This window comes from Diceros bicornis, chromosome 8 (assembly GCF_020826845.1).
Source record: "Diceros bicornis minor isolate mBicDic1 chromosome 8, mDicBic1.mat.cur, whole genome shotgun sequence".
Lineage (NCBI taxonomy): Eukaryota > Metazoa > Chordata > Mammalia > Perissodactyla > Rhinocerotidae > Diceros > Diceros bicornis.
Window position 1 is genome coordinate 76,658,510 of NC_080747.1, and position 21,727 is coordinate 76,680,236.

Genomic DNA, 21,727 nt, shown 5'->3' on the forward strand with positions numbered 1-21,727 from the left:
GTGTTGGTAGTTGGTAATGGCATTTAGCTTCTCCCTGCAATCAGTGGATCCAGCTCAGAATAGCCTTTTCATATAAGTATTGTTAACCCTTCAGGGTCCTGCAGCAGATGGCCCAGCACTTTATTTAAGTTTTACAAAAGTTAGAAGCTCAGATAGGAAGAGGTAACTGTTAGGAGCTGCAGGAAGCATAATGCTGTATGTGCCCTGCTATTCCCTGATAATACTGAGCCTGATCTTTGGTGTCCTGACTTCTTATTTAAGTAAAGTCATTATTCTCTGTTAATCACTGCTGAGTTCTGCGGTTAAGAAGTTGTTGTTGTTGAGATTAAAAAAGCCTATATGTGTAATGGATGTTTTTCATTTTTCCTAGTTTAGTGATGAATTGAACTGCTCACTACTGATCTGTCAAGCAGAAAGTTTGCATTCTGCTCCTCTTCCTGCTGGTGTATAGCCTACAATTGGTTTTGTTCCATATTTCAACATAATGTTTGTGTAATTATTTCACATTAATGTTAAACTTGATGGAAGCATCAGAGGATGATCTTTGCTAAAGCATGAAGAATATAAACATATTAGCAAAAACAACAGCAACATAAAGCATAATCTTTTCAAACTACGCCACATAGTACACTGCTTAATATCATTACTAAAATCTGCTTTATTCAGAATTGTTAAAGTTTTTAAAACATCCTGGTGTCTAGACTTAAAATTTCAGATATCTATCTTTAGAAGATAGTTTGGTGAAACCTTGCCATTCATTCATTCAGTTTTTTATTTATCAACATTTATTGGATAGCTATTAAGAGCCAGGAACTTTGTTAGATGCTGAGATAAAAGAATGGGAAAGGAGGGAGGGATCCCTCCTCTGAAATGGTTTATATAGTAAAGACTGGCATCTGATCTTATGGATTTTGAGAGTCTTTCCTTCTCTGGAATTCTATTGATTTAAGCCTAAAGCTGATAGCCTACAAAGATTCAGCAGTGATCCAATCCTCATAAAAGATTTGTACTAAGAAGTGGCTCTTTCTGGATGGAGTTGTATCCCTACCGGACTTTTTAGCTTTCTTCTTCCTTTGCTCTTACACAGTTCAGGGTTTACACTACGTTAAACTATCACAGCAAAGTGAATACAAATATTTTCCTGGATATATTGACTTGAGTCTTAATAATTTTTGATTATTCATATAAATTATTTTTGGGGAAAAAAAGACTGTATGCCTTGCTCCTAAAGAAGTAAATTAGAGAAAAACTAGATACACTAAAACATATTTGTTCTTTTTTTATTGCAATCAATTTCTATTTCATAAAAACTGTCATTCAAATAAAGAATACAAAAAGGACAAATAATTTTACAATTCAACTTCTTTGAATTCTTTTTTTTTTTTCCTGTGAGGAAGATCATCCCTGAGCTAACATCCGATGCCAATCCTCCTCTTTTTGCCGAGGAAGATCGACCCTGGGCTAACATCCGTGCCCATCTTCCTCTACTTTATATGGGACGCTGCCACAGCATAGCTTGACAAGTGGTGCGATGGTGCGCGCTCAGGATCCGAACCTGTTGGCTGCCAAAGCGGAGCGCGCGCACTTAACTGCTACGCCACCAGGCCGGCCCCTCTTTAAATTCTTTAAAACTCAGAAAGTTCTGTTTATCTTTATAGAGATAAGCATATCTGGTGGTACTGGAGGCTTGGGAGATTGATGAACTAGTTCTTCACATGACTATTTAAAAAAATAAAATGGTGTAAACATTTTTAAAATTCAGAGCATTAGAACAATATAGATTCTAATAGATTATACAACAGTTTTGTATTTTAATACAGAAGTTCACTTATGGATTTTTTTTTTCATTTAAAAAGATCTCTTAATAGATTAAGCGTTCACTTGGCTTTCAGTATTTATATAACATTGCATCTGCCACTCTTGAAATGCACCTTTTGAATGCAGATGTAAAGTTCTGTAAATATAAAAGAGCTGCCTAATCAAGTTTTCATATCACTATCAAACTATTTTTGAGATCAGGTGTCAAAACTAAAACTGCAAGTGAATTTTTTGAGAAAGACTGACTGTTAGCTTCATTCAGAATGGCAGATTCTTTCCTCCCAGAAAATTGCTTTCTTTTCCCTTTCCCAAATAATAATAGGCAAAATATATTCAATTAAAATTGACATTTCCTCAGATATAGTTTAGTTACTTAGATACCTGAGAACTTCAGCTTTTGGAACCCATAAGAGGTAGTCATCCCTTTTTATGGGTTTGACAATAGTCCTTTTAAAGACTTTGGCTCATGATCGAGGACTTTATCATTCCTTATGGAATCAGCAGACTATCAAATGCTGGAATAATATATCTTTATAGTTTTAATTCGTATTATTCATGAATATTAATCTAAATGATTCTTGTAAGGAAATATGAATTTCTTGCATAATTACTTCAGAGATTGTCTCTTTTGATGACATTTATAAATTCATATTGTGAATAAAGAGGATTTTGAATGAAGAGCTTGGACTCTCCCAGGTTCTTTAACTATAAATCGATCTTTATCTATAAATTGCATAAATTAACAGTCTCTGAATCAGAATGTAGTTTTTTAGCAGAAAATGAGATAATTAGTAAAGTATTTAGTATGTTGTCTAATACATAGTAGGAACTTAATAAATTTAAGTGTTTATTCTAATGTGCTGATTTATAGTTCCTCATGGGTGGACCAAGTAGAAACAGTGCTATTTAATAAAATGTTGATAAATCTTAGTATTGCTTAAGAAAAAAGACCACATATGTAACAAATTTAGTTAATATCATGAGAAAAGTGGTAGAATTTTTCACTGCATTTTAAATGAAAACTCCTGTCTGCACAATATTGAATTAAAAAAAATTTAAATACATTGAATAGCAATATTAATTAACTTAAAAAGATTTCTGGTTAAAGTTCAGGTTAAAATGAAGTTGACAGGACACTTTAATTCTGCTTTGTGAGTAGATGACAGAGAATTAAAAAGTGACCTGCTTTTTGCCAGACAGGATTTTTGGTGGCCAGTGAAATGACACAGACTAAAGGAAAAAGATGGCATTTTAGGGCTGGCCCCGTGGCTTAGTGGTTAAGTGCACGCTCCACTACTGGTGGCCTGGGTTTGGATCCCAGCCGCACACCGACGCACCGCTTCTCCGGCCATGCTGAGGTGGAGTCCCACATACAGCAACTATCAGGATGTGCAACTAGGACATACAACTGTCTACTGGCGCTTTGGGGAGAAAAAGGGAAAAAAAGGAGGAAGATTGGCAATAGATATTAGCTCAGGGCCAGTCTTCCTCAGCAAAAAGAGGAGGATTGGCATGGATGTTAGCTCAGGGCTGATCTTCCTCACAAAGAAAAAAAAAAAAGATTGCGTTTTAAACTGAGAAAAACCTTTTTTTATGGTGCATTAAGGATTAATCGACCAGAAATCCAGGATATTATACTGGATACAGCTAGTGGCAGGTGTTATTTTATTTTTAAAAAAATCTATATTTCATAAAGATCATAAATAAAGGATGAATTTTAAAACTAATATATGCTATAAGGAAGAAAATGTGTGATTAGTCTAGTAAGGAAAAGAAGCAAATTTGCACCTGTAAATAGTCTTTTTTCTCTTTCATTATTCTGTAATAATTCTTTGAATCAAAACTGAGAAACGTTCACTGCAGTCCAAAATTTATCTCACGTCAAATCTTTTATTTCTATTTCCATAAGAATCTATTGAAACCAATAATATGTTAATTGCAAAGGCTTTATTGGTTTAAAAGCTTCCAAATGGACACTATGAAGCACAAACTGCTTTAGTAAAGACTGCCTTAAAATGAAGATTTATTCTGATCGCTTCTATTCTGACTAATTCCAATTAGAACAGATGTATGTTATAAAAATATTATTTCATTTTTATTACTTCTACATCCATGATTGAGCCAAATCTTAAAATTTAAGTCTGGAGTTGGGAGGTCAGGGAAGAAAGAAGTAGAAAATACGTTTCTTTGAGTTTGGCAAACACTCATATGCAAAATAACACTAATTTGGATAAAGAGCATTAGGTTTCTTCATTCATTCATCCTGGTTCACATTGTATTAATCAACAAAATTTTTCATCTTTATGTTACGACCACAATTATATACTTATTCATTCAACAGTTAGTGAGCACTTTGTTTAATCTATTCCTTACTGAGAGAAATGTATGAGTTAACACCCGTAGTTCTAAGAAATAATTGGGAAAAGTCTTAAAAAGTAATATCTCCTCTTTCTCTCTCTACTTGCTTTATTTAAGAACCCCATTTTTCATTGCTTAAAACAATATATATTACTCTTACATTTCGACTATCTTCCTAGGTACTCAAAGTACCTTGAAATCCATTAATGAATAATAAATTATAATAGCCACTTATTTTGTGACCTTTGATGTTTAGACAACAAATATTTTTCTATAGTGTTCAGCATAATAGATTATAAACTTATTATTAATAAAATGTATTTAAGTCAATTGCTCCATTTAGAATTATTTAGTTATTAATGTATATAATTTAAAGCACAGACAGCACCTACAAATGAGTTGATCATTTTAGTGACATGTATTGTTGTTTTCGTTTGAATGTGTGCTAAGCCTTAAGCAAATGTATTACAGTAACAGAATCTCTTAGCATTTCCAGATAACTCATTAATAGTTTTGTGTTTCTGTTACTGCATTAAAGCATTTCTAATTCTTCCATCTCTTATCTTATCTTATAGGAAATAAACGATGTGGACGTACAGGAACTTGTAAGAAGGTCAATTGGAAGGTTAACGATCATTCGGCAGACATTTCCAGTCCCCCAGAATATAAGTCAGCGATGTTTCCGTGGCAACCACCGAATATCTTCAACATTGTGTGATCCAAAGGATCCATTTGCTCAGAATATGGAGGTATATTCTAAGTGCTGCAGTATTTGTTTCAAGCTGCTTTGTTGGCCAGTTGTAGTGAGAGCTTTTCAAGTTGCATTTGATTCAGAATTATCCATGTTTGCATTTTCTGAACTATTCTCCTCCAGCAGTTTAATGAATCTGATGGGGAGAGAGTTGAGAACTCATGTCTTTGATCCTTTTGACCTCATTATAGCAAAATATCTACTTGTTTAATAAAAATATAATAAGGAAATGTTATTTTCTTCTCAGCAAGTAGATCCATAGCACTTCCCATGGTAGAATTTGTGATTGAGACTCTTTAATGCCAAATTCCAAATTATTAAGCTAATAAATTTGCTTGACTTTTCTGGCATAACAAGGACATAGAAATTTATATTTTTTAAAAGATTAGTCTCCAGTTTGAAGAACTTCACCAAAAACCTATTTAGAAATGTAAAAAATGCTGTAGCATTATATAGTCATAACCAAATCAGATGGGATATAGCTGAAAACTTTGCTATTCAGAATACAACAAAGAATTTGAAAGTAAATAAATAGAATCTCTCAGCAGCAAAAGAGAGAACAGCAAGTCCCTGCAGCTTACTCATAGGGATGCCCTTTAAATACGCAGAGCCTATTTCTTTTTTAAAGGAAAATCCTATCAGATTTTTTTGTTTTGTTTCTCTTTGCACTGGCTATCTCACTATGTCATTTGAGGGGAGTGTTACAAAAGGCAGGCACATCGACAACAGTAGGGTGCCATAAGGAGCCCTCTGCTGCAAGCAAGAGACACGAAAAAAAGAAAGCAATCCAATACACTAATTCAAATATCCTATCAGTGTAGGACTTTTCCTGTAAAAGCAACTCCATGTCGTAAAACAGTTCCTAAGGGTATCACTGTAGTGTACTGCTAGCATATTAGTTAGTATTTAAACAATAGCCCTGAGATATCAGCAAAGATTAAAGTCATGGTCATTTTCAGAAGTCAGAAAAATATATGACATATTTTAGAAACTATTCTTTCAAAAAGTTTATTATCAAAAAAGTTTTAGTACTTAGAGATGTTCATTGTGAACAGTTTGGAAATATAACTAGTAGGAGAACTAGTTTATCCCCAATAATACTAGATAAATAAGGTGATTTTTGCAAAACTACTTCTTTTGAAAGATAATTCCACAGCCTCCCTATCTTTAGTCAGCTTTGAATTTTTTTTTTTAGATGAATAACCATTTATCCAACCATTTCTTCATACTTATTACCATTGAAATGAGTGGTATATATTTACCAGGCAGCTGGCTCTGGGATCTTTGCCCATAGAACTTTCTGTTCCCAACTGGATTTTAAGCTCTTTCAGAATAGATTCCCTCTAGAATCTGATGTCATAAAATCCCATGAAGTATTCAGCTGTCTTTATTTCCCCCATCATACCTCCCACAGTGCTGTGCACCTTTGTGAATATCTGTGGATTTGAATGTAATTAAGAAGAAGACAATGGTCAAAGTAAGCCATTCTGAAGCCTAAACAAGGCCTGTTTAATTTTTAATGCCAATCTTATTGATATGCTTATAATGACCCATCTTTTCATATTAATTGGGCATGAGTATAATTGATGTGAAAATGATAGAATTTTACATAGAGAAAAACATGGAAGAACTTTGATTTAGAAAATTATGAAATATTAAAGGCTGTTCCTGTCAAAAGAAGTAGCAGGATATGTACAAATTGGGAAAACAGAAAGTAACTACACAGTATTTTAAAGCACATTCGCCTAACAGCATAATGCTTCCGATTCAATTAATGAGTTTCTTGAAATCGGGGAACAAATATGTTACTTGCCTTTAATTCCCAGACCTATCTGAAGAATTAAGGATGTACAGGAGGCACACCCCACCTACCCTATATCGTCATCTTATTCCCCTCAAACCCACAGATGGAAGAAAATAGGACAATTACTTTTTCCTTGAGGATTTATTACATATTAACTTCTCTATTATATGTAATAGAATTTGACTAAATGTTTAATGTATAAAAGGAAAACTGACAGAAACTTTTATATGTGGAGATTTATATAATTGAGTCTAAATGCAGGGTTCTTGAATTTAAAATGTTCCACTAAAATAGAGCATTTGATATAGAGGCTTGCCTTGGTGAAAATTTTATCTCATTGATGTTAAAGAAAGCAACATGAAAAATACTTACTGAAAATTTGGGAGTGGGATGTTCCCTAGGAGAAATAACCCTCTCAACTTGGAGTCCATAAAAACAATGCAGGTAAATATGATCGCAGACAGACTCACATCTTATCAGCCAGGTACAATAAAAAAAAAAAACTCAGAAAAAATAAAGATATGACTCAAGTGAGCTCTATAAAATAGAAACCCAACTATAAAATCACAATAATCAATACAACAGAAAAGAGGGCACAATGAGCCTGTGTAGAGATCTCTGGGCTGTTACATATTTTTTAATTTAATTAATTAATCGATTGATTGATTAATTTATTTATTTATTGGTGAAGGAGATTGCTCCTGAGCTAATATCTCTTGCCAATCTTCCTCTTTTTGCTTGAGAAAGATTGTCCCTGAGCTAACATCTGTGCCAATCTTCCTCTATTTTTTGTATGTGGGATGCCACCACAGCATGTCTTGATGAACAGTGTGTAGGTCTGTGCCTGGGATCTGAACCTGCAAACACCAGGCCGCCAAAGTGGAACATGCAAACTTAACCCCACTACGCCATTGGGCCGGCCCCTCTGGGCTGTTACATATTTTAATGTACACAGAAAAGGAAGTAAGATTTAGAAAGAACAAAAAACAAGTTTCCCAAATCTTTAAATTAGTGCCGGAATGACTAAAATCCAAGATTAGCTGAAGTTGCAAAATAAATGCGAAAGAAACCTTTTAGCTAGAAACAGAGTTTTTAGCAATATATGAAGCAAGAAGGAAGTGAGCCATTTACTGCTTGGTGAAACTGTTAGCTTGGCTGCTAATGGAAAGAAAAGAGAAACGTTCAAATCCTTTTGCTTCTGTTTTCTCCATCTAAGAAAAAATGTCTTCCAATTGGAAAGGTTAGAATAAAAGCCATTAAAAAACAGTAAACCACTGGTTTAGAAGGAGCAGGGGTTTGGAGATGGTAAGAGTATGCCTTACTGCTTTAAAATGAGGCCTGAAAAATAATTGCTCAGAGCAGTAAATAAACCAGCAGATGTGATCACAGTATTATAATTGAGAAATACTAGAGAAATATTAGGAAGAGGACCCGAGTATGAGACATTGGTATATTGTCCCAATTTTCAAAACAGGAGGAAAAAAGATTCTGACAATCAGAGTTTAATATACTAAAAATTAATATTTAGATAAACTGTGGAATGTATTATTAAATATATGGTTTGGGGTACTTAAGATAAGACAATAGGACTTCCTTAAGAACAAGTACTGTCAAACTAAGTTCTATTTAATAATTTTCTTAGATTGGGAGAATGCCATAAATCTATTTATTATCTGTTGATTTTTATGTAGTGTTAGACAAATTTTCTTATGCAATCCTTATGGGAAGACATTAAAAAATCTAGATAGATGAATGTCACTCAAACGTTTCATCAAAAGAATCCTGAGAACAGAAAATAGTAAACACTCTGGTTTAAGATTAACAAAAAAAAAAGTTCAAAATATATTAAAGTTTCATTATTATCTTTCAAAGTTATAACATTTGAGTTTCTTTAAAATTAGAAATAATATTTCAAATAATTTACTAGTTAAATTACTTCATTTTTTCTCCAAATCTTCAAGCAAATTTCATATGCCTCTAACATGGCTGAGATACATTCTGTAGCCTTGAGTACGTCTGATGTCTGTGACTTACCACTGCAACTTACCAGGGCTTCTTTCATTCTCAGTGTGAGACGTATGAAACTAGAGGAACATTCATCCACACTGATAAATATTCTACTCTTGAAGTCCAAGGAACTCTCTATGGTCATCCAAAGATTCTGTCCTTGGAACTAATATTTTCAAAATGTTCATCACTACACAAATGGAAGTGAATACAGCATGCCTATTAGATTTGTAAATGACAAAGCTAGGAGAAAAAGCTTATGCTGTGTTACATAATCAAGATCCAAATTGTTGATCTTCACTAAATAATAAGCCTAAAATTTGAAATTTCACAGAGATAAAGTATACGTTCAAAATCAATTACAGGAAGTCTGAATGGATGAGACCTGGTTTGACAGCTGTTTAAGGCAGTTAAGATGAAGACAGATTTGGTGTGAGCATAGCACAAGTCGTATTTGCTCTGAACCATCCTAATGCAATCTTGGTCTCTATGTCAGAAGTATTTTGCTAAGATCAAGAGAAATAACCCCTTATAGTACACTCTTCTAGTCAGATCACCTCTGCAATAATGTGTCGGTTCTGAGTGCTAAACTTTGAACAGAAACATTGAAAAATAAGGGAAAGACAGAGGAAGAACACTGGGATGATGAGAAGCCTAGAAATTATTCCAGATGATGAACAACTGAAGCAAAGAGGATGTTTCAGGGCAAGTGATAGATGGTGTTAAATATCGGAAGGTTGTCATGTAGAGGATGTGGGTGCTGGTGGTTCAGTGAAGTCAGAAAACAAGTGTGGTGATTGTAAGGTAGAGAGAAATGATTGGTGAGATGGTGGGATACTGGAATTTAACATGTTAGAGGAGGTATTTATGTCCAGTAAAGAGTCATTTGTCTTGGATGTGGCCAGAGTAGAAGTGAAGATCATCTGTGTAGGAATTGAAGTGACTTTTGATGAGCAAGATCGGCCCTGAGTTAACATCTATTGCCAATCTTCCTCTTTGCTGAGGAAGATTAGCCCTGAGCTAACACCTGTGCCAATCTGCCTCTATTTTGTACATTGGATGCTTCCACAGCATGTCTTGATGAGCGGTGCATAGGTCCACCCCCAGGATCCAAACCTGCGAACCCCGGGCCACCAAAGCGGAGCGTGCAAACTTAATCACTACGCCACCGGGCCTGCCCCGAAGTGACCTTTTTTAATTCTGGGAGATAGTTTGGAATCACTGTGAGGGAAAGGTCAAAAACCTCTTGAATAAAGAGTGATCAAGAGGTCAGTAGATCATGGCAGAAAGAGGCTATAAAGTGTGGCATACGAAAGATCATGAACCTCAAGAGAGAACAGGCACTTGGCTGAGAAAGAAGTAAGAGAAGGGGTAATGGAAAGCTCAGAGAATGTCATCATCCCCTTCTGATCCCACCGTTTGGAAGGTGGGCAAATGAGGAGTGGCCCTCATATGTTGAAGACACCTGTCACATATAGATACAAAGCACTCACCTTTAAGACTAGCATGGATGCTCGTAGTACCGGCCTCGAGGTATGCAAAAGGGACTGTGCCACGGAAGGGTCAGGTTTGCAAGGAACCCAGGTTGCCAGGTCTCACGTCTTACTTCTGTCAAACCTACTTGATGTTAAACTTGACTTTTTTTTCTTTGTCTTCTTTTATTTGGCAACTATTTATCAAAAACCAAATATGTGCTAGACTCAAGGCTAAGTGAACGGGAAATAAAAAATAAGGGAAACAGAAGTACAGAGGGGAACAATATGTACAGTATGAGCTGCTGTCCAAAAGCAACTCATATTCTAGTGTGCAAGTCAGATTAAAAAAATATCATAGCACTATGATATGCTTCCGCAGAGGTCTGCAGTAGGCGTTAAGGGAGATGAAAAGAGGGCTGCCCCATCCGCAGGGAGTGGAGGATGGCCTGAGAATTTGTCAGGGTAGGACTCACCTAGCGTGTGACCTATGAATTGAATATTAGAGGAGGTTAACTAGTTGGAGAAAGATAAAGAGACATCAAAGGATGCTACCACAACAATCTCATATACACACAAAGCAACCGGTCAGAGGGAGAAGCGAAATAAAGCTAGAGAGAAAAGGGCAAGCCAGTGTGAGGCCGTGGAGCCAGGAGAGGTTAGAAAGGGACAAATGATTGCAGATTATTGAGAAATCATCCAAAGATTTGCCCTGGATTTTTGGGTACAGCCCACTCATCTTTCATGTTTCTTCTAGGTTTTCCTTTTGGGTTTTCACAGCCTAATTCAGACTGAATTTTGATTCCTCAACTACTTTTAACTTGAAGTCTCACTCTTCGTTCATTGCAGATTTCAGCTAAACCTGCCAGTTTCTCCAGTAATTATCTGGCAGGGGGAAGGGCAAGGGGCTGAGAGTGAGAATAGCCTTCCCTAATATTTCCTCATAAAGAACAAACTGGTATTTCACATAGTACATAAGAGTGTTCAATGTCTCTTTAAAGAAAGCTCTCTCTCCCATAAGTATTATACATATAAAATAATGCTTAACAAACACAAATGATTAAAGATTAACCTAGCAGTGAAAGAAAACTCACAAGGCACTGTTAGGAAGTGCTTATTAATAGTTGTTCATAGCATCAAACTCTTGTTATCCTAATAGTTGAAGCTTAATACCATTCTTTGATGTGGGCAGACCGTTTTGTAAGTTTCCTTCATGATTAATTATAACCAAAGGGCAATCAACATACTGTCTTCTTTGTTTTCAGGAAAAACTGTGATAACAAGACACTTTAAAAAAATCTGAGAAAATGTAAATGCTTTAAGATGGATTTCATTTTCATAGCTATGTTGATTTCTCATTTTTTATTTCATGTTAGATTTTTCCTTCAGAGAGGTAATAATATAACATTTAACAGCTTTTATTGACTTTGGCTATCTCTTGGTGTTTAAGTTTTCTAAATAATTTCTAATTTCTTTGAAAAATAAACACTTTGGGTAAGGATAGTAGTTCTGGCAAGAGTTAAGTCTAAGAGTACAATACATCTTAGCAAAAATTTCTATGATTCATTTTTCAATCTATATAGAAGGAGGATAATAACATGGTAAGCTTAGAAGAAGAAAACATTAATATAAACACATTCACAAACAGTTAATAGTTTATGGTGTTTGCCATGTTAATGAATTGCGATGTGTGTGTGTACCTATATAATTTTGTATAGATCCTTGATCATTGTAATCTTTATGAATGATGCTGTTTCCTCTCATTTTTTCATTACTGAATCCCCATGGACACATGAGTACATACACACAGATGGCTGCTTCCTTTTTTGCACCTCTGACACTCATCTTCCATGTAAGATTGAGTTGATATCTCCATCTGAATAACCAGAATGCAAAAACTTGACATATTCGGAAATGTATTATTCAGTTTGCCCTTCCACTCTGAAGCCCTTAGATCCTTACCTCCTCAGAAAGAAATAAGGGCCAGTGATTTTCTAAGGTCTGACACTAACAGCCGTGCTGCGGCTGAAACTTCTCATTTTTATCTTTTCTTTCACACCTAAATAAGCTGAAAAAGAAATTGAGGCATACAATCAGACAAGACTTCATTCTCAATGGCAAAATTGCCTGGGAAATGAAAGAAAAAAAAAAACCCTTCTGCTTAATAGATAACCCAGTAAACCAGCCATCTATGACATGAACAGAAGCAGCTCAGATGACGATTTTCTTCTCATTCTTGATGGTCGGCGTCAATGATTCTAATGACTACCGTCTAATGTCTTTTCAGATTTCAAACCTTTACATATATGACACAGTGCTTCTGCTTGCTAACGCTTTTCATAAGAAGCTGGAGGACCGCAAGTGGCACAGCATGGCCAGTCTGTCGTGTATCAGAAAGAGCTCCAAGCCCTGGCAGGGAGGGCGTTCCATGCTGGAGACCATCAGGAAGGTAACTTCCTAATGTTCACTCTTCCTAATGTTCACGTAAAGAGGAAAAATAAATCACTGTTTGATGAGATATCTTTTAGAAGGATTTTTTTCCCTCACCAATATTGCTGCCAATTCAAAGCAAAAAACAGTATAGTGGAGAAATGAAATATTAAAAAAGAAAAGGTGTGGGCCAGCCCCGTGGCTTAGCGGTTAAGTGCGTGCGCTCCGCTACTGGCGGCCTGGGTTCGGACCCCGGGCGCACACCGAGGCACTGCTTCTCCGGCCATGCTAAGGCCGTGTCCCACATACAGCAACTAGAAGGACGTGCAGCTGTGACGTACAACTATCTACTGGGGCTTTGGGCAGGGGGGATGTGGGGGGTTTGGGGATTGGCAATAGATGTAAAAAAAAAAAAAAGAAAAGGTGAAAAAGTCACATAGATATGTAAGACAGAGAGCCCATATTTATTTGTGAGGGAATTTTATGCAAGTAAAAATATAGTGGTTGAAATATTTTTAATTGGTTATATCCTTATATCCTTGGTTATATCCTTAGGGTTAGAAATGCTCAAATTAATTTGGTGCTTGTCACAAAGTACAAAAACTTATTTTTTTTTCTTTAACCTATACCATCAGCTGAAAAAAATAAACAGTAGACCTAGCTATTTTTCTATTAGATGATACATGGTAAGACATTGGATGTGATGATCTTTATTTATATTACAATAAAGATATAATTCATAAACTGTTAATATTTTGCAGCTTTCAGCTTCTTTTGGATACTTGATGGCAGTATTCTTTTCCACTGTCACTGTGGCGTTTAGCCTGGTTGTGACCTGCTTTGGCTTAGCTACCTGTTCCATTCCCAGAAGGCAGTTTATGTTGTTTAGCTCCTCTCAACAGTGTAAGCAGTCTGCAGTTTATTAGCCTCTTTGTCATGTCATCCTTGCTGGCATTTTCCGTTTGTCTCACACAGCTTCTTGGATTTAAAATGAAATGATTAATAAAACAAATTTCTCCTGTACCCTTTACACAAAGGAGACAGCCGTTTGGAAGTTTATGTTCTTTATTTTACTCATCCTTTTTCTTGCTGCGTATGTTTGCCTTTCTTTCCTGAAACAAAAAGAGAAATAGCTAGTCAAATGAAATATGAATGTATGTAGAAAAGCTAGAGAAAAATCTAAAAATTTAACAGTAGAAATGACACAGATGTACCAAAAACAAGAAGTGGAGGAAACAAATATTTCAAATGGAGAGTAGTCCAGATCTTTCTCTTGGTCCTGTTTCCTCTTTGCAAAAGAATCATTTTGATGAGAATTTAGGCTCTTATCAATAGAAGTACTTGAGAATTAAATGTGTTGAATGTATTGGCAGAGAAAGATTAACTGAAAAATGAATAAGTCAAATCCAAACTCAAGGGGTTGCCAAAATCTCCCAGCTCTATCTATGCAGAGAGTTGGCAGGTATGAATCCAAGGGAGGTTGTTGAACATGATTCTGATCGTGCCAATTTATTAATTCACGGTTTGGCTAGAATGCAGGAACCTGAATATATTCATCCTTCTGAAGCTGCCTCACAAAGACAGAATAATAGTTTGGGAGGTTGCTTAGGAGACACTAATTTAGTGAGAGTATCAGTAGGAGGGAAAGAGAGACACCATAATATGTAGGTATTTCTCATGGAGCAATTCAATATGTAAAATGTTGCTGTTAGAAAATTTATAATCAAAACGATGATTTACTACAATAACTATGAAATTTTATTTTGGGGGAATATTTGCATATTTGTCCCTGTAAAGTTTCAACCCGGTGGCACTTTTCTTTTTTTGTGTGTGTGAGGAAGACCAGCCCTGAGCTAACATCTGCCAATCCTCCTCTTTTTTTGCTGAGGAAGATTGGCCCTGGGCTAACATCTGTGCCCATCTTCCTTTACTTTATATGGGACGCCGCCACAGCATGGCCTGACAAGTGGTGCGTCAGTGCGCCCCCGGATCCCAACCCGGAACCCGGGCCACCACAGCAGAGCACGTGCACTTAACCACTTGCGCCACCTGGCTGGCCCCCCAGTGGCACTTTTTAAAGAAATATATCCATTTTATGTATCTAGACACTGTGTGGATAATATATATGATTGCAAATGTTCAATTTTGTTATTTTTTGTCTCGCATTTCAAATTGACCTAAAAATGGAGTTATTTTTTTCCAGTCATGTTATTTTGCCTCATTTGAGGGTCTTGGTCACCCCGTTTGAATGTCACAGCTAATGATGCTCCACACACCAAGAGAATTTGAGAGCAAGTTCACCACTCACACAGGGTCTCCTGGGGAGAGTCCGAGCAGGTCCAGGCTGGCTTGGGCCCAGCAGAGGGAGTGGGCTGGGCCTTTGTCGTGGCTACGGGGTGGGCCTGGAGATCTGTGAGGCTTAAATTTCCCAGGGTGTCAAAGAAGGAGGTGCAGGAGGGGCTTTCTTAATCAGCCTGTCCAGATATGGAGCCAAATGGGAAAGGGAGGGCAAAGCTGAAAAGGAAGTCAGCAGCCGGACATCACAAATGAGGTCAGACTCTATTACAGTGGGAATATTCTAGTGATAAAATTCTTAATTACATTCAAATAACCACTGCACGCCTGTGTTAAGGGCATGCTATATACACTTTACAAAGCCTGCGTGCTGCTGCAAGGAGACAAAGAAGTAAAAGAATGAATGTCTTCCCTTTAATTAATTTATATTCGTGTTAGGGGGATGAGACAAAAGATTAAACAGCAATGCAGTTGACATAAGTACTCTAACTGTCCAGTGAAGGGGAGGTGGCGGTTCCCAGGGCACTCTTATTTTGCAGCTTTATAATTTACTTCATGAATTAATACAATAGGTGCCTCTACATTTCTCTTCTTTTTTCAAAAATTAGAGGTTAATTCTCGAATATTGATTTCTCTCAGATATTATCAGCCTCCCCCAAGCCATTGTTATTTATATGAATTTTATAGATTACTTCTGAGGGAATTATAATTTTTAAAATATAGAGTCTAGCCATCTATGAACATGATATCTATCCATATAGTCATCTTTTTATAGCATTCAGTAAGATTTATAGTGTTCTGCATACATATTTTCATTGTATTTATTCCTAAAATTTTATAGGGTTTTGAGTGTATGTGTCTGTGCACACTATCATGAATAGGATATGTTTCCATTATACTTTCCAACTAGTTATTGTAGGTACAGGAAGGAAGGAAGTTATTGATATCTGATAAGGAAGTTATTGAGGTCTGATATGTTTTGTGACTGACCTGATGGACTTTTGAATCTTAACTCCTGATTCTCACTTCTTTCTTTGTAATTTTTTCTCGTGTTTTTCAAGTAAACATTGATATCATCTTCAAATAAAATTAATATCACCTAATTCTAATATTATGTCTATCTAAAATTTTTAAAAACTTTTCTTGGGGCTGTCTGGGAACACTACCTACCAGGTGCACCCCGGAGCCCCGTGACCTTCAGAGGTACCTCCTTTCCTTGTTCCAAGTGAGGATGCCAGGTCTCCTGCATCTCAGAGATGTAGAGGTGAGGATTCTGCCTCTACAGGAGAGCTGCAGCCCATACCAACCTGGCCTGGAGGGGACCTGCAGAACCCTGCCACACAGGACACCTTATTTTCCAGCTCTCCTCTGATGCATTCTTCAACTCTTCCTCTAAATTTTTTTTTTTTTGGTGAGGGAGATCAGCCCTGAGCTAACATCCGTGCCAATCCTTCTCTTTTTGCTGAGGAAGACTGGCCCTGAGCTAACATCCGTGCCGATCTTCCTCCACTTTATGTGGGACACCACCACAACATGGCCTGACAAGCGGTATGTCGGTGTGCGCCCGGGATCCGAACCCGGGCCGCCAGCAGTGGAGCGCGCGCACTTAACCAGTACGCCACAGGTCCGGCCCCGCTCTTCCTCTTAATTTTGATGTTAGTTCACTATTGACACATGGCACTCCCAGCTCTTGGGTAGAGAGAACTCCAAGCAGTGGTGTTGGGGGCACACCCATGAGGCAGAGGCCTGACCTGGGGTCTGCAAAGAAGGTTCTGCAGGTGAATTTGCAGTAAGGGCCAACAACAGAGGACATAGTGGCCAGTGAGCAGTCTCTAGGCCAAAAACTTGTGATTTGAGGAACAGATGTAAATATGGCAACATGCAAAGAAAATTTTCAGATATTTCTTCAGCATTTTATTGACCCTGTGGCTAAAGAAGAAGAAAATGTTTCCATAGATATTGCTGAACCTCTGTACATGCAATGACTTGGGGAGATTAATATTATTGGGGAGCCATTTTAAGATGTGAACTGTGAATACATAAAATTATTTGACCAAAATCTGTAGAGATAGCTCATCTGCTGCCCACAGGAAGTTATTCTGACTTTTAACATGGCTGCAATGAGATCTTCTTTGACAATTACCGTGACTCAATCTTAGAACATCAGATTCAAGTAGGAGCATTCAGTGTGTTGAAGACTAAGAATATGAGAAACCTGAAGCCAGAAGATGTTGACCAGCTCATCACCATCAGCGGCATGGTGATCAGGACATCCTAGCTGATTCAGGAGACGCAGAAGGCCCTCTTGCAGTGCCAGGTGTGTGCCCACACTGCCCTGGTGAAGATGGACCACGGCCAGATCACTGAGCCGGCGTGTGTGAGTGTTGCCTCACCGCCCACAGCATGGCACTGACCCTCAACCGAGTCTCCTGAAAACATGCCTGCAGGGCAGCTGCCTCACACTTATCCTTTTTGCTCACAATGATCTTGTTCACAAGGTGTAACCTGGGGCTGGAGTGAAGGTTACAGGCATCGATCGATCGAGCTGTTTCCATTTGTTAATCCAAGAGTGAGTAATGAGAAGTCTGTCTACAAAATCCACATTGATGTCATTCATTTTCAGAAAATGGATGCTAAACATCTGCATGAAGAAGCAGAACAGAAACTTTTTTTCAGAGAAGCATTTGGAATTGCTTAAGGAAACTTCCAGAAAACCAGACATTTATGAGAGACTTGCTTCAGACTTGGCTCCAAGCATGTAAGAACATGAAGATTTTCAAAAGGGAATCTTGCAGCAGCTCTTCCATGGACCAAGGAAGGATTTTAGTCACACAGGAAGGGCCAGACTTCATGCAGAGATCAACATCCTGCTGTGCAGTGACGCTGGGACCAGCAAGTCCCAGCAGCTGCAGTCTGTGTACAGCCTGGTCCCGTGGGACCAGTACACGTCTGGGAAAGGATCCAGTGCAGTCGACCTAACAGCATATATAGTGAAAGACCCCGAGATGAGGCAGCTGGTCCTGCAGACCCGTTCCCTTGTGCTGAGTGACAGTGGCATCTGCTGTGATAAGTTTGAGAAGATGAGTGAAAGTACAAGATTAGTATTGCACGCAGTCATGGAACAGCTAACTCTCTCCATTGCAAAAGCCGGCATTATTTGTCAGCTCAATGCACGCACTTGTATCCTGGCAGCAGCAAATCCTATTGAGTCTCAACAGAATCCTAAAAAAACGACTAGTGAAATTATCCAGCTACTTCACAGGTTATTATCAAGGTTTGATTTGATCTTCCTCCTGCTGGACCCTCAGGATGAAGCCTATGACAGGCGCCTGACTCGCCACCTCGTGGCTCTGTGCTACCTGAGCGAAGAGCAGGTGGAGGAGGAGTTCGTGGTCGTGGCAGTGCTGGAGGACTACGTTGCTTATGCTCACGGCACAGTCACGCCTTTTGCTGAGGCAGGAAGCCAGCCAGGCTCTCATCGAGGCTTACGTAGACACGAGGAAGATCAGTAGTAGCCGAGGAATGGTTTCTGCATACCCTCGACAGCTGGAATCATTAATTGACTTAGTAGAAGCCCATGCTAAAGTGTGATTTTCAATCAAAGTTGAAGCAATTGATGTCGAAGAGGCAGAACGCCGCTATCGAGAGACTCCCCAGCAGTCTGCAACTGCCCCTGGACTGGCATTGTGGACATATCTATTCTTACTACAGGAGTGAGTGCCACCTCTCCTAAACAGAAAGAAGAATTAGCTGAAGCATTGAAAAGACTTATTTTATCTAAGGGCCAAACACTGCTCTAAAATACCGGCAACTTTTTGAAGAAATTCTGGGGCAATCTGCCATAGCAATTACCAATATGTTTGGAGAAGCACTGCGTGCCTTGGCTGATGATGACTTTTTCACAGTGACTGGAAAACTGTTCGCTTGCTCTGAAGGTCTTGAGCAATGCTGTGTGTTCTGCTCATCTGCCCTTGGGTGTTGCACTTACTTGCTTCCATGAATGTGCAGCATATGGCCAATCAGCTGCCACCGCTGCCATCAATAGAAATAGGTTCCCTTTTTTTTTTAATTGAGGTCACACTGGTTTATAATATTATATAAATTTCAGGTGTACATCATTATGTTTTGACTTCTGTATACACTACATCATGTCCACCATTAAAAGTCTAGTCGCCATCCATCTCTGTACACATGTGCTCTTTTACCCCTTTCACCCTCCCCTCATCTCTTCCCCTCTGGTAACCACCAATATGTTCTCCTTATCTATGTGTTTGTTTGCTGTTGTTGTTTTATCTTCCATGTATGAGTGAAATTATGCAGTATTTGCCTTTCTCTGTCTGACTTATTTCGCTTAGCATAATATCCTCAAGGTCCATCCATATTGTCGCAAATGGCAAGATTTCATCTTTTTTTACAGCTGAGTAGTATTCCATTGTATATATATACACCGCATCTTCTTTTTCCTTTCATCCATTGATGGACACTTAGGCTGTTTCCAAGTCTTGGCTATTGGGAATAATGCTGCAATGAACATAGGGGTGCAGATATCTTTTCAAATTAGTGTTTTTGTGTTCTTTGGAAATAGATGCTTAAAATCATTATTTGGCTCCATAAAATTTTTCTAACTTCAGTTCAATTTCCTTAGTAAAGTGTGTGTTTTCATTTTTTTTTAACATTTTAAGTAAAAAAATATTGTGCCAAATTACAACACAGACAGTAGAGATTATCTTGAAATGCCTTTTTTAGCACCAGTGCTTTTAATCTGTATGTATACACAGATAGCAGGAGGTCAGTCTTTTTTGAAAATGGCAGTCTGGGTCATAGTTTTTGTGCTAGACTTTCTAGCAGCTGTCATCCATATGCTTGGGGTTTTTGTAATGTGAGATGAGACTTGGCCAGAGCTTCCTTCCCTGTTATAACACTCAACTGCACTTCCTATAGAGGCTTGTTCTCATGGCTACTATAAGATAACAGAAATGAGTGGTTGGAAATGATTGGGTTCTAGGCTAACTTCTGCCACTTTATCCTCCCATATAAAACTTTTTCCTAAATAAATGATAGAATTTTAAAAATAATAAAATAAAACTTTCCTTGGCTAACTGCTTTAGCTTCCACTTCCAAACTTGTATAATTTTGGTGATATACAGTATCTTGGTTTAATAAAAATGCCACAAATGTTTTGCTATTAACTATATCAAAGGTATTATTTGAAAAGATATTTTCTGAAATTGTGTAAAGAAAGTATCCTTTCATTTTTGTTTTGCTATTTTTTGTACTTAAAATTTTTTAATTTATTAGTTAACTTGGACAATTTTAGAGTAGCAAGGTAAAATAAAGTTAATTTAACCTATTTTCCCCAATTTTAAGGTGGAGAAAACTGAGCCTCAGAAAAATTAAATGACCTTTTAAAGATTGGTTACACACAGCAAAGTAGTTTTAAATGCCAAGTGTTCTGGCTTTCAGTTCTGTGTTCTGTGTACTACACCATTTACCCTTTTTATTGTTCATGGCAGCAGTTTGTATTCACTGTTGTCAAAACTGTGTGGCTAAAGCAAACACACACACCAAGAGATCAAGGGTATAAGCACCATGTGTTAACATTATATAAACAATATCTTGGTGTTAATATGGCTTTTCAAATGCCTTGAAGTCTGAGTGTACATTGATGGTTCTGCAAAAGGACTGTTCCAAAGGCATAGACTGCATTTTTGAAAGCTCTTGTAGCAAAGTTTATTTGCACACATACACATTCTTTAGTTTATTTTGAGAAGCTACATTTAATTGTAATAGATGTTTTGGTAAGGAGTTTTCATATAGTATAATTTAAATTTATTGATGTTATATACCCTAGAGCAAGCTTTCAAATCTTTTTAACTAAATAAGTGAAAGAAATAAAAGCTGAACTGCTCTGGAAGAGTGGGAGGGGCTCTGCACAGGTGGACTCCCACCACAACCGGTGCTCAGAACCACAATTTGAAAACCACTTTCCTGAAACGTTTAGAAGTCAGTGTAATCTGTACAGATCAACTGTCTTTCTTACAGACTGTGGAATACTATTACACCCATGCAACATGGGCAGCCTATTTTTATTTACAGACTTGTGCTATGATTAAACGGCAATCATTTTCTGTTTTTTCTTAGTTAATACTGAAACGGTTTCCAGGAGTACACTTTGTTCAATGTTTTCATCACTCTTTTAATAGTTATTTACCAAATTCCTATATTGTGAAATGTATTATTCATACTCTTTTATGTGATTGCCCAAAAAGGAATTTAGAGCCTAGTAGTGAATATTGGCTAAGTATACAAAAAGCTATAGCCTAAGGTGAGAGACAAACAAAAGGCCCCAAATGTGGTAAAAATAGGGTTCTGTGGAACCTTAGGGAAGAGTGTGGTGTTCCGTGGTACACACTCACATCCCCTCTTCACGGCTTGAGGCACTCCTTCTCTGGAGGGCGCACAGCTGAGCCTCTGTCCAGGAACTGCCTTGGGCAGAAGGGAGCTGCTCCACTCCCTTTCTGGAAGAGCATGCACCCAGAGACTGGCCATTGCAGAACTAGCAAGGTCTGAGTCCCATTTGGGACAACCCCGAGGAGCTGTTGTAATACAGACAGGCCCATGGGATCACCTGAGCACCTGCTGCATTTGCATGGCGGCTTCACCTCGCCCTCTGTCCAGTTCTGCTTCTCTCACTCCCTTGTAGGTGCTTTCCTCAGGAGCACTTCAAGTAACCCTCCTGCACACAAGCAAATCTCCATTTCAGAGCTGTGTCCTGGGGAACATGACCCCAAA

The 21,727-nt window shown here is 37.8% G+C and overlaps 1 protein-coding gene and 1 pseudogene across 2 annotated transcripts in view; both read left to right on the top strand.

Annotated features, from left to right (window-relative positions):
- The window catches only part of GRID2 (glutamate ionotropic receptor delta type subunit 2), a 1,161,595-nt gene that overhangs the window by 607,798 nt on the left and 532,070 nt on the right, over positions 1-21,727 (top strand). For both annotated transcript variants that reach the window (XM_058547512.1, XM_058547513.1), the window contains exons 5-6: positions 4,752-4,925; positions 12,498-12,659. In XM_058547512.1, coding sequence (XP_058403495.1) covers positions 4,752-4,925; positions 12,498-12,659 — 336 coding nt within the window. The remainder of the gene's footprint in view (positions 1-4,751; positions 4,926-12,497; positions 12,660-21,727) is intronic.
- Positions 14,105-18,935, top strand: LOC131409849 (DNA replication licensing factor MCM4-like; annotated as a pseudogene).